The sequence below is a fragment of the Juglans regia genome, chromosome 12, assembly GCF_001411555.2.
Source record: "Juglans regia cultivar Chandler chromosome 12, Walnut 2.0, whole genome shotgun sequence".
Taxonomy (NCBI): Eukaryota; Viridiplantae; Streptophyta; class Magnoliopsida; order Fagales; family Juglandaceae; genus Juglans; species Juglans regia.
In genome coordinates, this window is record NC_049912.1 from 22874940 (window position 1) to 22892503 (window position 17564).

At 35.9% G+C, this 17564-nt stretch overlaps 2 protein-coding genes across 3 annotated transcripts; both read right to left on the bottom strand.

The window, feature by feature from the left end:
* Positions 1-1207: 1207 nt before the first annotated feature.
* LOC108980881 (membrane-associated 30 kDa protein, chloroplastic-like) lies at positions 1208-11100 on the bottom strand. The gene is made up of 11 exons (XM_018951917.2): positions 10829-11100; positions 9499-9611; positions 9262-9372; positions 7644-7708; positions 7480-7561; positions 7052-7126; positions 4906-4976; positions 4731-4813; positions 4275-4339; positions 1932-2006; positions 1208-1548 (listed from the first exon to the last, which is right to left on the bottom strand). The coding sequence occupies exons 1-11, from the start codon at positions 10965-10967 to the stop codon at positions 1429-1431; spliced, it is 999 nt and encodes a 332-aa protein (XP_018807462.1). The 5' UTR covers positions 10968-11100; the 3' UTR covers positions 1208-1428.
* A 1238-nt stretch (positions 11101-12338) lies between these two features.
* LOC108980886 (DNA-directed RNA polymerases II and V subunit 8A-like) lies at positions 12339-17023 on the bottom strand. Of its 2 annotated transcripts, none has more exons than XM_018951935.2 (5): positions 16683-17023; positions 15046-15161; positions 13636-13796; positions 13118-13209; positions 12339-12775 (listed from the first exon to the last, which is right to left on the bottom strand). In XM_018951935.2, exons 2-5 carry the CDS (start codon positions 15116-15118, stop codon positions 12664-12666), a joined length of 438 nt encoding a protein of 145 aa, XP_018807480.1. In that variant the 5' UTR covers positions 15119-15161; positions 16683-17023; the 3' UTR covers positions 12339-12663. The 2 variants fall into 2 exon arrangements, with proteins under 2 accessions (XP_018807480.1, XP_018807487.1); XM_018951942.2 differs by having other exon boundaries at positions 16699-16976.
* Between the last annotated feature and the right edge of the window lie 541 nt (positions 17024-17564).

Below are 17564 nucleotides of genomic sequence, written 5' to 3' on the forward strand. Positions count from 1 at the left end.
ATCTTGGTTGGTGGGAGGGGAAACAGTCAATTGAATCTCTCTATATCATGTGTATGTGTTCTTCAATCTTACGACTTTTTTTCTTTCAACGACGATTAACATGTATACAATAAAATATCAAGAGATCACTTTACCTTCAAGGCTAGGATACAATAATTATTCAAGTTTAATTCAGAAATATTTTATATCCATTTTATAGCGGAAAATGTTACATATCAATCAAAGACAAAAAAAAAAAAAAAAAGATGGAAAACGAAAAGAGTTTTGAAAAATGCATCAATTTGAATTGGTGTGGCATGCATGCACATTAAACAAGTCCAAAGCTAGGAAATTTAATTTCAATGGACTCGTTCGTGTTCTTGCTTTTGAATGGACTACTGTGTGCCAAGAAAAAAGGGAAAAAATTGTTTGAAGGAAACAACCCAGACACCACCCTATTATTGTAGTTTATATATATTCACATAAAAATGCATTATGTCTTTTGGCTTTTGGACGTTCAAACATATCGGTAAGTTCTAAAAAATTAGATCTCATTTACTGTAATTCTGCCACGTGCTACCATCCTCACTGCGACACCACATTCACAACACGTATTGATGACTCGGTGCATGGGAAAATCCAACGGCAGGCATAAGTAGGCACCAACCTTTCCGCAAGTTGGTATGTACCCTTGTTTGAGTGGATAACATTATCAAGAAGGATCAAGCTGGGAATATTCAGTGTCATTCCAAATGTATATTTAATGAACGTTAATGTGGTACCTGTAATCCAAACACAAAGTGCAGACAGACAGTTTCGCCAGTTGTACCCTTGTTTGAATGGATGACATGTCAAAAAGGATAAGTAAATTTTGGATGTTGAATTGAGTTAAGATGAGTTGAATTCTTTATAAATAGCAATGAGTTGAGATAGTAAAATGAGTTTTGTATTGCCCACCTAAGATGAGTTTAGCTATATTTATGAGAAATTGAAAACGACTGGATTCTGCGTGTAAAAAACTGTTGAATTGAAAAAAGTTATAAATCTCACATGTAAAGAGATTTTGAGTTTAAATAAGTCAATTGATTTGAGAATTGGATATTTGGATGTTAGACTCAATTTAAAATTAGACTGAACCGAGATCACAAGTTCCCAACGGGGTCTAATTGTACGTCTAATGGACTTTGTGGTACCAATAATCCAAAAACAAGAGTGTTGCCGCAGATAATGTTATTCAAAACCTTACATTGAGAACATGAAAAATGGTGTTTTATTGTACAGAAGCATGCAGCCTTGTTCATTGCATAACATCACTATAGTACATTTAAGCTTGGTCTTCAAGCTCTACAAAGTAAATATGTTTGGCCTTTGGCTATACAAAATGTTGGCAAAATGAAACCAATGCTGAGCTTTAAAAAAGAAAGTTAAGACGGGAACAGTTCGGAAAGTCTAGAAATCCTTTGCCTTTTGCCTCAATTCATTAAGCTCCCTTTCAATTTCAGAATCTCGGAATGGATATGGCTTGTTTGTGCTTGTCGTGACAGTTCTTCCAGGTGGAAGCTCTCCTTTCTGCAGGGAAAAGAGAGAAAGAAAAGGAGGGCAAAGTCTACGGTTGTTGAAAAGGCAGATAATTGGATTAAAAAAACGCAGGTATCTTATAACAAAAGATACTGAATCTTCTGTCTTCCTCCAGCTTCTTGGCAAGGGATAGAAATAGCAAATAGTAGAAAATTGGAAGCTTTCAACCCAGTAAAAAATTTATCTTCTTTCTACATGCTGCCTCTGTGTAATTGTCCCGAAAAATGAAGAACGAGACACTTGCAAGCCAAGTAATTTTAACAAAAAATGAACAGAAATGAAGTTTTAAATTATATGTATGCTAAAAATCTGGGTACTTCGCTGAATAATTGAAAGCATATGCATTCACATGTAACTGGAAGTATAACGCATACCTTGGTGCTACCGGACAATTCTTTTTTCAGGTTTTCTAGATCATCATCGACTGATGAGCCCTCTAGCAATGCAAACTGCAACATAAATATAAGCGCAAAAATGGTAAGTATTACTTTTGGTAAGGGGCAATCAAATGCGAGAAACAGAGAGCATGAACGTTTAGCAGTGTAGTCTCTCTCTTTTTTTCTTGTTTCTTTTCTTTCTTATATGCGTTTGGCAGTGTAGTCATCATCAAAACAATTAACTGAATGTTCAATGATTGACTGACGTGCTCAGTAGGCTATACAGAGACATCAAACAGCTAAATTTATGACTATATACCCTTCATAATCAAAATCGTTGTTACATTAAATGAATAAAACACAAAGTTCCTCATAGTAGTATTAAGTTAGACTCAACCCCAGAAACTATGCCCCAGTCCCAGTTACTCGTGGTCTACCACATTCCTTTATGCCACCAGGCCCTATTTAGGGATATGTCTCGAGTAACCTCTTTAACAATCATATCTTTCCTACAATAAAACCCATTAGTAAGGAAAAAGTAACATGAATTCCCCAATTCATCAATACCAACTACCAAAAGTAATTCAGGGTGTAAGAGTAACTTTAGCCATGATTTTTGTCACAGATGTCTATCTCCTTCCTCTTTCAATCTTTAACTTTCTTTTCTGTCTCCCTCCTCTTCTAGTTTTTCCCCAGTTCTCTTCTTTCTAGGGGAATAATTGGGTCAATCATACTAGGTACAAACAATATATACAAAAAGAGAGCCATCGATGTGCAGTGGATGGCCAGCACACATTTTATTCATGCACTTCTGCGAAAGGCCACCTTCCCAGTTTGAGCTTCCAATTTACTTTGTAAGATTGCTCCAAATCTTGACCATGTTTGATATTACTACTGTATGTGCGCATGTGCATATGCAAGCTTGCACAGACCTATGCAGGACAGCTATTCAAATTTAAAGAAGACTGGATTGTATCTTATGTTTGTTTTTCATGTGAAAGTGGTAAAGGCCTTGATCTTGGTGGCATGCTTCTCCTTGCCGAGGGCCTGTGCACCTTTGAGATTAGTCGGGACACTGTTCTCGGACACCTGGTGCCAATAATAAAAAATAAAAATAAAAAGACCAACCAGCATCTGGTATCTCTACCAAGTGAAGAACTGGTCTCTGCCTTTTCTTCACAAATAACATGTGCAGGAAGCCTAGGAGAAGAGAAGCCTGCTACCTTCGCCTATCCATATTTATATATGACAGCAACAGTAAGAACTGGAAAGCATGCTAACTGCATGTCAGTACATCTAAGAGAGCCTGTGTATATGTGCATGTATCTGAATGATATTCAATAAAACCAACTCATTGTACACTGGTGAGACTCCAAAATCAACAACCGCAGGGGTTACTCAAATAATTTAGAGCATGAGAGAGCTCAGCTGAGGTGGGTCTTAGCACATCAAGCAGGACAAGACCATGGCACTGTAACCATTAAACCTAGATGAGTCCTGGTACTTGTACGAACTGCAAATATATGCCAGTATCCACCAAGGTACTCACATCACTGCAAATGACTATTAACAAGCCATCAACATCCCAGACACCTCTAAATTGGTCAAAGCTATATGATATCCATAATCCCCTCACTGAAATACATATCTCAATACTATAATGTCAAACCAAAACCAGTTGTGAGCCCTTTGCTCCATACTAGCTAGTTAAAGAGATTCTCAAGCCCGCTGGACCTCCACTCTTGTATAAAGGCATGATCATTGGTCATAAGTATCTCAAACTCATTTCCCAAACCTCCCATAAGGCATGGGAAGTATGGAAAGTATTGCATCCATGACACAACACCAAAACATGGCCTGTTAGATGTGTCACATAGTGACAAACTTTTTGATAGGTAACATAGTGACAAACTTCAACAGCACAAAATGCAGTGTTCAGTAAAAATAATACGTCAAAGATCTTGGACAACTACACAATGATTTACACAAATTTTGTATCAGCTAACATATCAAACAGCTGTACTGAACACCATTTGAGCTCCAAAATGACCAGCATCTGAGCTTTGAAATCGGGGAGCCACTTTAAGCTTCAGACGCAATTTATAACATACAATCATGCAAATAGACTATGTACGCCAACAAGTTCAAAAGAAAACCCACATAGGGTGCTGAACTTTACTCATTGACTTATCTTCAGATTATATTTCGCAAAGAACATAAAAAAGTAACCCATTCACAATAGTTTCAAGGACTTTCTCTCAAGTTTCTTCACTCGGATAAACAATGATTTGATTTGACAAAATATGGAATGGAGTGAAGAGAAAGGGAAATGATGACTACCTTTCCATCAAGATCATCAGTTGTTAATTGACCAAGAGCTTCTGCTTGGGATTCCATTGCCAGCACTATCAAGATGAAAAACAATTAATAAAATTTAAATAGGAAAAATAAATAGAATCAATATGATAAACCAAGATTGATTCAGTCAATATTTCAGAAAAATTAAGATAACATGCAAAAAGTGAGCTGGTTATATATTGGGTGATAAAGAAACATATTAAGCAAGGAATAACCATTGTAACCTTAAGTATGAGATATACATAACGTGGTGCCAGGGTGCATCACATGAGACATGCCATAAAACTTAAGTATATTATAATATTGCAGTCATCTGCACCATGGAGAAGAGGCAAGGGATGAGGGTGGTGTGCAGAAAATCCAGGATTTATATTATTTTATCATATATATATATATCATGTGGATTAGAGCGTGATTTCTACCATCTCAATGCCTCACCTTTCTCTTCCATCTTTTCAAAAGCTCCAAGGGCATTACTTGTATTGACATTCCCCAACATCTCGCTCACTTTGCTTGTAGTCCTGAACACCAAAGTGGCCATTAATGGCATCATTAAGGAGACAATATATAGGTAAAATGGCATAGCGATGCATTAAGGTGGTGGAAGACAAACTTTGCGGACTGAGCACGTGCTTTTAGAGTATCTTTCTTTGATCTAGCTTCCTGTATCTTACTCTCCAAAAGCTACACCAAACAATTTTATTTTTTTTTAATCAGTAAATGAGAATTTTATTGAAAATAGGCGAAGCCAAGTACATGAGACATATACAAGAGTCACACCTAGGCATGACTGTCTAAAGATACAAGAAAATCATGTATGTTCATGCCATCATAGTCTATTACAATCAACCAATAGAATAAGTGTGAAGAAAAAAAGTTCTAAGCTCGTCCATTGTCCATTCACGATCCTCAAAACTCCGACCAATCCTCTCCATCTATATGCACCATCATAGGCAGGTCAATATCATCTTCCACAGTTACAATTTGAGAGTTACCCCAGATGCCTTGCCAGCTGACCAAAAAGTAAAAAGTCAACAACCCTTCTTGTCATTACCCTAAAGGGTCCCACTCTTCGTTCCATAAACTCTTGGCTACATCACAATGCAATAATAGGTAATCCACATACTCGCCACTTTTCTTACACATGTAACACCAATCCAATACAATGAGTCGGCATTTCAGAATCTTCCCTAACAAAGCTGTCCATACAAAAACAGAAGCTATTTTTGGTTTTTTTTTTTTTTTTTTGGGGGGGGGGGGGGGCCACGGCGGCTTAGTCTTCCATATGTTCTTCCATGGGAATGTTCTTGTAGAGTGTCATAAGAGACTTATAGTACAACTGTACACTAAGTTCCCCTTCTTGGATGGTGACCACATCATCTTATCCGCTCCTCCAGTCACTCTACAATTGTACACAAGATTGAAGAAATCTGTAAATGTTTCAATTTCCTGATCTTGGGTATCTTTAAAGAAAATAATATTCCATTGGGGAGAGCCGCTAGAGAGATCCAAAAGCTGTGCTACTGTAGCCGCCTTTCTTTGTGGAATGTTGTATAGTATTGGGTAGGCTTCTTTGAGTATTCGATCTCCACACCATAAGTCATTCCAGAATTTAATACTAGAGCCATAACTACAAACCGTGTTGATCGATGGAGATTGGTCCAGCCTCTTTTTATTTGTTTCCAAAGCCCCACCCCATGTGGTCCACTCACCTCATTCGAGCACCATCCTCCCGACAATCCACCATATTTTAAATCTATGATCACCCTCCACAAAGCTCCCCTCTCTTCATGATATCTTTTTCTTGATAAGTAAACGATATTATTGATAAAGATAGGCATAGCCCAAGTACACAAGCTGATATACAAGAGATAAGACCTATCTAGGTCGAGATAGAGGAAACAAGAAAATCATGAAAATTCAGGCCATTAAAATCTAAAGCTATGATATACAAGAGATAAGACCTCTCTTCGTGATATCTCCATAACCATTTACCCAATAAAGCCCTGTTGAAAACCAACAAATTCCAAATTCCCAACCCGCCTTCGTGTATAGGGGTACAAACCGTAGCCTAATTCACCAAATGAAACTTGAATTCTTTGTCTATTCTCCCCCCCCCCCAAAAAAACAAAAGGCAAATTTATTAAACTCCTTGACGTATGCTTATTATACCGAATAGCGTGGTCAGAGTCAGAACTAAATAATGCAAATAAGTCAGTGTATGGCAAAGTTTCATTCTCAGTCCCTGGACAAAAAATAAATTTGATCTCATCAAATTATTCTTTCGGCTGGTTTTTTATAGAATAGAAAAGCATAAGTAATTGCCTTGGTTCTGCTCAGCTTCTTGTTTTTAACTCACAATTTGTAATAAAAGAATCACAGCTTCTCTAGTCAGCTCTTCATAGTTCTCAGGATAGCTGTTTCTTTCCCCCTTTTATGAGTGAAATCTCATGATACCTATGAGCAATAATACCAATTTTGACAACTAACAACCAATTAAATGCATTCTTACCAGCAAAAAAAATATCCAAGTAAATGAGTTTTCTATCTGCCTAGCCAATTATATTATGAAGTACGTCTTTTACATATGAAAACATGGCTTCTTTACATGCTATTGCATTATTTAAAATGCAACATTTATCACTAGCAAAACAACAGTGATGTACTATGAATCGAAAATAGTATTTCGAACATTATTTTCTATCAAAACAACCCCGTGAGGATATGACCAATGCATGAGATAATAGTCATTAACATACCCGTGTATTAGAGACAAGATTCTCAACAACAGTTTTCTGTTGATCAAGTTGAGCTTTCAAAGCATTAGCATTATCCTGCAGAAAAATTTAAGCATGATCATCATCATCATGTATGCCAAATCCTTCAGAATGTAGCATTACTATGGCCCAGATACCAAGACATCCCTATATAATTCCACTTTTCAGTTGCAACCGCTTGCATAAGCAGAAAATCTATGTAAGCATAGTGTGTAAAAACAAACTGCACTTTTTTTCAAAAGCAGTAAATTTACGGAAAAAAATGAAAAAGAAAAAATATAATCAAGGGATCAATGTTATGCAGTTTCTAGCATCTTACTTCAAATTCAGTCAGACTGGTCATTATTAATCCAAAATAACAACGAATTTGAACTTCTAGCATAAACTATTTCAGACAGATGAATACTTACAGCATAAGATTTCCGCCTCTTTAGAGCTTCCCGTGCAAGATCCTCTTCTCCTTTCTGAAGGGCAAATTGGGCTTTACGATACCTACATTAAACATAAGGTACACAGGCATAATGCATTATCACTATACTTAGGGAATTATGATAATAGTGCACTCAAGTATTACCAATCTTCAGAAGCTAGTTGTGCAGCCTTGTATTTGTTTTCCAACTGCTTTTGAGATGCCAAAACCTTCTCACAAACAAACAAACAAAAGTTTCGCCAATTTTAAAACATGGAATTTGGGGGGTTAAAAGTAAATGCCACAGACTAACAATGAATAGAGTGGGTTGTAAATATGGAAGCACGCTGAATTGGTGTTGAAAAGGGGTTCTCGTATTAAGTTTTGGATGGATATATTAAGTTTTGGATGGATATATGGTGTGGGGATGAGGCTCTAAAGGATGCATTTCCAGCAGTTTTCCGAGTGGCATGCAACCAGGAAGCCTCAATAGAGGATCTTATGCTTCTATCAGGGGACCAAGTGCAGTGGAATGTCACGTTTAGTAGAGAGGCACAAGACTGGGAAGTGGACATCTTTGAGGCTTTTTTTAGTCTAGTTTATTCTGTAAAGCCAGATAGACAACAAGCTGATAAGATGTGGTGGACTCCTGCGGGTAAGGGCATTTTCTCAGTTCGATCATACTATAAGTCCCTTTCCCAAGCCGTTAATATTTCGTTCCCATGGAGGAGACTTTGGCGAAATAAGGCGCCCCCTAAAAGCAATTTTCTTTACATGGACAGCAGCATTGGGGAAGATTCTGACTACCGACAATTTGAGGAAGAGCCGGATAGTTATAGTAGACTGGTGTTGCATGTGCAAGAAATCTGGCGAGTCAGTGGAACATCTCTTGCTACGTTGCAAGACAGCTAAAGCCTTGTGGATGAAAGTCTTTAGCCGGATAGAGTTATCTTTTGTTATGCCTGAAATTGTGGTAGATCTACTGGCCAGCTGGACTCTTCCAAGAGGAGTCCAACAAATCAAGGCGGTGTGGAAAATGATCCCGATCTGTATTATGTGGTATATATGGCAAGAGCGCAATGATCGAACTTTTGAAAACAAGGAGCGGTCTTCAGAGGAACTTAGAACCCTATTTTTCCGTACTTTATGCTTATGGGCCATTGCTCTAGACTTTAATGGCCTGAATTTTCATGACTTTCTAGTTTCTCTTACTTCGACCTAGATAGGTCTTTTCTCTTGTATATCATCTTGTGTACTTGGATTTTTCCTATCTCTATTTATATATATCGATTACTTATCAAAAAAAAAAAAAAACAATGAATAGAGTGGGGAATTACACAATATCTTTTCTTTTCTTTTTTTTATAAGTAATAAGAATTTATTACAAGATAAATTTTTTTTTTAATAAGTAAAAAGAATTTATTACAAGATATCTAAGTCTTATCAACTTTGAAGATTGTAACAAGATGGGAGATGAGCTTAGTTCTAGAGTGTTAAAAGCAATATGCGTGGATGTTGGTGCATGATAATTCTTAACTTTTCTTCTTATTTAGATTTTGATTTTATTTTCCTTGCCCCTCCACCCCCAGGTTGCTCCTCTTGTATACACCTTGTGTAGCATCCCTTTGCCCGTTTAACTTATAATAAAAATCCCATCCTATAGAGAGCAGTAGAATAATCTATTTGTTTTGTCCTTTGTTGGTAACAGGAGAACAAAAACTGATCAAAGAAAGGACGGAATAAAACAAATGAAAAGAACGGGGGAAGAACAAATGATGCTTACTTGTGCTGTGGCTTGACGCATCTTTGTCAAGTCATCATTCATTTCAAGCACTGTTTGCTCTAAGATTTTCTCTGGGTCTTCAAAGGAACTTATAATCGCATTTGCATATGACTGCAGTTAGGAGACAGCTAAATCATATTATATCTATCATTTAACAAATAACAGTTAATAGACAGGAGATAAAAAGGCAACAATTAATTTTACATGAATGCATGTGAATGAGTCCTTAAATCACACCTTGACAACCCTAGCGAACCGGTCAAAAAGGTTCATACCAGCAGCAAGAGAACCTCCCCTTTGTCTACTATGGGATTGTTTGGAAGCAGCGATTCTTATGCCAGCAACTTTTACTGCGAGCAAATAAATATTTCCCCCGTCAGGGTTTTATATGCGAATACAACTTGCATACAATGTGAGAGTGAGAGAGACTTTACAATTCTGTGAGGGAATTCAACCAAGGTTTTTTCTTGAATAAGTAAAAAATTAGTTTTAAATTTTCTAAGTATTAAAATTAAGTAATTTTACTTTCGTAATTGAGTAATGTCATTGTGCCAAACTCATGATATGCGTAATAAGGTTATTTGAAGAATAGAACTCCAGCATACTAACCACCATGGTAAATTCCATTCCAATTAGAAACTTCCAACACATAAAAAGAACAAGATATGCGACATTTTTTTCTTTTGGCTGCATCGTTAAGTTGTAATGTAGAAACACACACACATTAAATATGCAGGTTACTTCAAATGCTTTTATTTTATCAATGAAAATCCTTAGTAAAATGCAGTCAATAAAAGAAAACCCAACTTATTTGAAACAGCAGACGCCACAAATGTGGTCATCTCTTTGTATGCATGACCCATAAGTACTTTTTGTTTGAAGAACATCTTATGTTTGTGTACTAGTTTGAGAGACAAATATACATAGGAGATGATGCGCAGCAACCAAGTTGAACTTTTTTCCAAAAAATCAGTTTGACAGATAAATTTGTGTTTGAATCAAATGGTGTTAACAAATGCACATCAAGCTTATTTCAGTACAATCTTATAATCCAAGAAAATTTATGGAATCTCATATTTTTTACTTTGATTGCTCCAAAATGATAACGGAACAGGGTGAGAAAGTTCATTACTGGCTTATATAGTTTTGCATTATTGCCTCAACTTTTTTGGAGTTAGTCCGTATTGTCTCATTAGAATAAATTCCACATCAATAAGCATGCTCTTCCCACCTATATACTTATTTGATTCTATTTCTAGACAGTTACTTTCTTTAATCTAATTTCATAATCATCTGCTAACCGTAAAATTACATATCAACAGTGAACTCATATTACAACAAGCATACGACATGCGCCTACCGTCAAAACATACAAGACATTTTACCAAGTGTAGTGCACTAATTTGGATTGTATGAGTAAAATGGTAATAGATTTTCTTCTTTCTCTCCTAAGCAACCAAACAGAGTGTAAATCGAAACCCAGGTAAGAACCCAAAAAACGTTGAAACTAAGAAAATCTAAGCCATACTCGCAAATCACGGAGCAAAAATAGCAAAAAGGCACATACCTCCACGACCGAAAAATGACGTCGTCAGGGGCTTCCTGACCATGCATAGACTGTGAGAGCTTGAAGAAGAGGGCTGGAACGAAGAAGCAGGCGTAGAGGCCAGGGTTAATCCCGTAAACATCTGCGGTTTTGTGGCCATTTTACTGTTGAAATCAGTCCAATTTGTTGCGGAAAAACAAAATGGTTCCAAAAAAAAGAAAGGAAGATAGAGCAGACGAAGAAGATATCGGGATCGCCTTTCTCCAGTCAGTGTATGGTTTTGAGAAACATTTTTAGCTGTTTTCGGTGCTTCCTAACTCGAATTTAACGGGCCGGATCCGGGTCGTTGCAAAGTTGGAGTAATTGTTGTGAAAATTTGAATTCCGAAACCAATTTAATTCTTGACATAGAGAAATCTGGTTTTTTTTTTTTTTTTTTGTGATTTACATTTTTTTAAGTATAAAATAATTCAATAGACTGAAATGAAAGAATTTTAAGAAAGAATTGGAGAAATTTTATTTGGGAAATGCTATTGTCCCAAGGATCAAGGATGGGTCCGAGGATTGGATCCGATGTATAATTTTTTTACTTAATGATTAAGAAATTGATTTTTAATAATATTGTAATTTTTTTTTTAAATGTGCAAGGTATAAAAAAAATAAAAAGCCCAAATAACCTTATCATATCCATTCTCGGGTGGGTATAACACAACTCATTTTATTTTGGTGCTTTCCTTTTTATTGTCATTGAAAATAATCGAGAACCAAATGAGACCCATCATTTTTCCAAGTTGAAAAACATTTGAATATTTATTATTCTTTTTTACATTTTTGGGGGAGTGGGGTTACGGTTGTTTCACTAACCTTCATGCAAAATCTGGATTAATTCGTGGATAATTTAATGCAATTTCATTTGACATAAAAAAAAAATAGTAACAGGGTTAAGGTTTTAAAATATCTGAATCAATCATTCTGGCCTCTCATTTCATGCACTGATCAATCAAAGTTGCTTTCAAAGTTGAATTATCAACTTATCATTCCATGCATAAAAAATAGTAATACTAGCTGCAAACTCTAAATAGAAGTCTTGTACAAATATTTTATAAAAAAGTAATCCCACGAAAGCAATATCTATTTTTTTATAAAAATTTGTGCAAAACTTGTTTATTTAAGACATGCACAAATCATTGATCTTTTTCTATAAGAGGATTTGCAATTTGTGCCAAGCTTGCACGTCTAGGCTTGCAAAAATCATTTTCTAGAATTATACTCTAAAGAATCTAAGATAAGTGTTGTATGATTTTGGTTGCAGAAGTGGGAGCAAGGGTCTCAATTGCTTCGAAAAGAGGCCCCTGGACAGTAGTTGACATGATCTATCCATTTGACTAGTTTCTCCAACGGTAAAGAGATAAAGCCCCACATCTTTCTGTCTTCTCTTTTAAGCTTTTCTGTATTCGGTGTTTCTTGACAATGGGCTGGGATCAACAAATTTCTGTTTTGGGCAAAATGCATAGTGAACTAATCCCATTCCAATTGGCAACCCTCCTTGCCTCAACTTATTAATGGAAAAATATCTAAATAAAATTTCCATCGGTGGAATGGAACTGCATATTTCTCAAGCCAGTCACATTAGCCACAGGAGGCCTAGCCGTCTGTTCATTTGCACCACATGTAGACATGTATAGGTACAAAACTGTTCATTTTACCATAAGTTTAGCATTGCCAATTATAAACTGAAAAGCTGTTATGTTATGGCATCGCATATTAACATAGCCGATTAGGAGCTTGGAAAGTAGAGAGAGCTTCCATAACTAACAGACAGATAAAATAACACTTTGATGATCAAATAGCTGAACTTTACACCTTCCTCATGAGGATATATAGCCTCTGATCAAGTTCAAACTTGTTGCAATGAGATGGATCTCCCTTCAGCATCATCAGAAGCCCACCAAATGAAACGTTCATCTCCCTGAATGCAAAATCTGAACCCATGTAAAGGCTTACAAAAATAGATGACAACACTGATCAATTTTGTCTCAGTTCAAAATTAATGGGAACAATTTTGGTTGGGGTGTTCCTACTTTGCTGCTTAAGCTACAACTAATGATGGTGCCCAATTGACCTCACCAAACTTCAGGCTGAATTATGGTTAGGCTCGTTTTAAACAACATTTTCCTTAGTAGTTGGAGGAACTGCATGGTTTTGAACCATCCATATGAAGTCTAGTGAACATACTAAAAAGATTAGCCAAGGAAAAAACACCACAGAGATTGATTATTACTTCATACATGAAAAGAAGAGTAGTACATACGCTTTTGTTCCACGTCCTGAACCATCGGCAATTCTATAAAGCTTGCCATACATTACATAATCAAATCTGTCTGCAAGCGACTGCCGATTGCCCTGGGAAAAGATTAACATTCATTATTAGGATTAGGGCCCTGATGACTTGAAAATGCCACAACCAACAATCAATTTTGGGAGAGGATGCAACAAAAGATTGTGGATATTGCCCTATTATCAGTGTAAGATAGAAGTACGATTTATAATGGCTCATTACCATGGAAACTACATGAAATTGAAGAAACTAAAAAATGCACACCTCACCTATAGCATCTATATACAAATTACAGAGATCATCACAGCATAATTAAGAGTCATATTCAAAAGGCCCAGGTTTAAAGCTAATAATTCAAAAAAAGAGCTCCAATTAAATTTAGAACTAACTCTTCATGCGGGCAATAAACATAAACAGATATCTGATCTATAATTAATGCTGTAACTTCATCATAATCCAAACTTTTGAGGCTACACGAGGAATATCATTACCGGAGTATAATAGCCAGTATCAGGTGTTCCATCCAGATTTAGTGTTGGAGCTAGTACCATCGCAAACTTATCACCTTCCTTCAGCATAAAGTCCTTTGTAACCATCACATCTAGGTGCATGAACATGTCGAACTTCTCACTTTTTGCTTCAACCCGGATAACTACAGAAGCACATTGATGAAATTGTGAATGTAAAATGCCAACACGTGTGTATATCTTGAAAAAATCCAAACAGTCTTCTGATCGCAATGAATCCACTTAGCTTGACTAAAAACAGTATATTCCTATCTCATGTAGAGTATAGCATAAACTAGCCTGCAAAAAACTACTAAGAAAGTGCCAAAGTGAACTTTACTGCAATGTAAGACCCTTACATTCAAAGGCTAATGGATCAACACGCAAAAGAATCTACAAAATCTTATGAGTGAGCAGAAAGGAAACTACTTCATATTTCGCAAACTCTAAGGTGGTAACAGTTAAGTGAAACTTAGTTCTAAAGCTCTTAATAGAAACACAATATCTTCATACCACAACTGCATTTAAAGACATATCCAGTTGAAAAAACTCAGTTCAACTCCATTATTAATACGGAAAGAGATGATAAACCAAAACCATTACATGCAAATTTTTTTTTGATAAGTACCATTACATGCAAATTTTTATTCATAATTTAGTAGTGTTTTCGACACAGATTTGTATTTCCAGCAGGATGATTAATTTGAATTTCAATTAGGTTATGGTACTAAATATCACAATGCATAGTGCAGCCATAGGCCTGCAGTTCCAGTGATTTTCTTTACTAAAAAAACCCACCTGAAATTCGTAACTTCCTGAACCCCCATATTCTTTAAGTTCATAATTTAGTTCTACGTAAACAAAACTCTCTTAAGAGAAACAGATACCATTGCAAAATTATGGCTACATTTGTTATACAGCTAAAAAAAAGATTTCAGGACAACTAATAACATGAGCAAAAGAGGCTAGAACTTCACAATTGTTTTAGAGGCAGAAAAATGACCCAGACAACTTCGCTAATGTAGAAATACTCGCTTTTAAGATAATTATGGAGTAGAAGATCGAGAGACATCACTACACTCTTTCACATACTATGAGCCTTAGAAGCAGATTTTCTTAGCAGAGGCAATACTTTTCTTATAATGGCTACATTCAACGGCACAATTTTTTCTAACTTTTACCATTGTATGGACTTTAATCTTATTTTCAAACTCAAGATTGGTGATTAGATACCAGATAATCTCAAAATCCCAAGATGACAAAGCCATAAACTATAATCAAAATTGAAGAACACAGAGAGAGAGAGAGAGAGAGAGAGAGAGAGAGAGAGCGAGAACATTAAACTGAAAGTATGTAGTGAAATAGCAATGAGCATATCTAGAAAGAGATATATACCTTTATCAAACTTTTTACCATCTGGGTTAAGACGCTCAACCCTAAAAATATCTTCGAAAAGAAACTCAACCATTCTCACTAGCAAGTAACTTCGACCGTCAACACCAGATTCACAACTATTACAAAATATATAAAGAAAGAAAAAAAGAATCAGAATTAGGGTATAACACATGAATTCTTGAAAGAAGGGGCATCATAAGTTAGCCACGACGTATTCTTAGGTTACAATTGGTTAGGAATTTATTTTTTCCACGGGCTTTTTGGGTCATTTTGGGCAAGGTGTTTTCTTGTGTACATTCAGTGTACTTGGTTTTTCCTTTTGATATATATAATTTTTTACTTATAAAAAAAAATAATTGGTTAGGAATTTATACAAGTATCGCGAGCTGGGAAGGGCAGGCAACCAAAAAGAATAAAGAACAGAAGATATAAACGGGGTGAGCGAGAGAGAGAGAGAGAGAGAGAGTACTACTCAGAGTCCCGTGCAGAGATGAGAGCTGCGACTAGGGGTGTAACCGGTCCGATCTGGTTTTAGACAAAATCTAGGACCGAACCGGTATGTACCGGTTTTGCATTTTCAAAAACTGATTATGCACCGGTTACCCCCCTAAACCGGTACTTCCGGTTCCCGTCCAGTTCGGTCCGGTTTTAATAAAATGCAAATTTGTAAAAAAATTCTGTTCATTTAAAAAAAAAAAAACTGTTTTAAAAACATCTGTTTTATACTTTTATTCCAAAATCTGATCGGTACAAAAAACTCAGAAGATTGCAATATAAATGACAAGAAAAGAATTGCAATATAAATGCATGATCAGTACAAAAAGTCAAATCTTATATATCATATGTTGTCTAAACACACATACATATATATATATATATATATATATATATAAGCAAGCTGCAGGTTTTAATTGTTAGGGGAATACCCAACTTGGGAAATGGCTGTTTGCCTGGCCCTAGCTAATTTGTGCATGCAGGGTTAGAGCCCCCAAGTCAAACAACTTACCCCCCACCCCCCAAGTTGTCCATCTCTCGTGACTTCAATGGATATTTTTCAGAACCATATTCATATATTTTTGTTAGGTTTCAGCGTCTACTTACTTTTCTGGTGTACTGTAGATTTGAAACGTATTTGATAGAATACGGTTTCTACTAAAAATGACACAAGTGGCATTTAGCGAGCTGTCTATTTCCATCTCAAGTTGGCAACTTGCCTCATTCATGGCTTTGGGTGTGTTATTTGCAATCAACAGCTCAACAGTTTAATGCCTTTTTCATGTTCAACAACAGAAATAAATTCATAAATAAATAACTGTCAAGAGTCACCATCTCTGTTTCGAAGGGCTACCATGCAAACTACATCGGATTAAAACAAACATTTATAAAAAGTTGCATCAAAGTTCATGAAAAACAACTAACACTTACATATACACACACACACACACACACACACACACACACACATACATATACAGATACTACAGATCACTAGCTATATAAAAATTCTGATTATGGTATGAGATACACACATCCGAGATTGTTCCAAAGCTTGTTCATATGATTCATACCAGATTTCAAAGTAATTTCAAATAACTTAAATAAGTGAAATGAAAAAAAAAATTAGTGTGAAAAATTACAGTCGAAGACAGAGACGTGAGAGAGGGGCTGCCGGCTGCGTGAGAGATTGGAAGAGAGACAGAGAGGGCACCGCAGCGCTGAGAGAGGGGCCGAGGGGCTGTGTGTGCAACGAGAACGGCTCGAGAGGTGAGGCCGTGAAGGGAGGTGCAACGGCGAGAGAGCGGGTCTGTGTTTCTGAGGGGGCGACGGCGAGATGTGCACAGTGCAACGGCGTGGGCCGTGGCCGCGTGAGAGGGCAGAGAGACAGCGAGGCAGAGAGGCAGAGAGGCAGAGTGACGAAGAGAGGGACTGGCCTAGGGTTTTTTCAATTGGGAATTTGGGATACCGGAGAAGAAACGGCGCCGTTTCCTAATACAATAATGTATTTATCAAAATTAGTACTAAAAGTCTAATATTACAGTGGTAATATACTATAGTCTAATATATTATATAATAGTATTAATATCAGACTATTAGTATAGCTATATATTAGTATTAGTTATAGTGATTTAGTATAACTATATTTAGTATAACTATAGTCTATATTAGACTATTAATATTGGAATAACAATATTAATATATTATATTAACTATATAATATATTAGATTATCTAATAGTATTAATATTAGACTATTATTATATTTATATATTAGTATTAATTATAGTGATTTAGTATAACTATATTTAGTATAAGTATAACTATAGTCTATATTAGACTATTAATATTATAATAACTATATATTAGTATTAGTCATAGCTATATAATATATTAGGCTATATAATAGTATTAATATTAGACTATTAGTATGGTTATATATTAGTATTAGTTATAGTGATTTAGTATAAATATATTTAGTATAAATATAACTATAGTCTATATTAGACTATTAGTATTAGAATA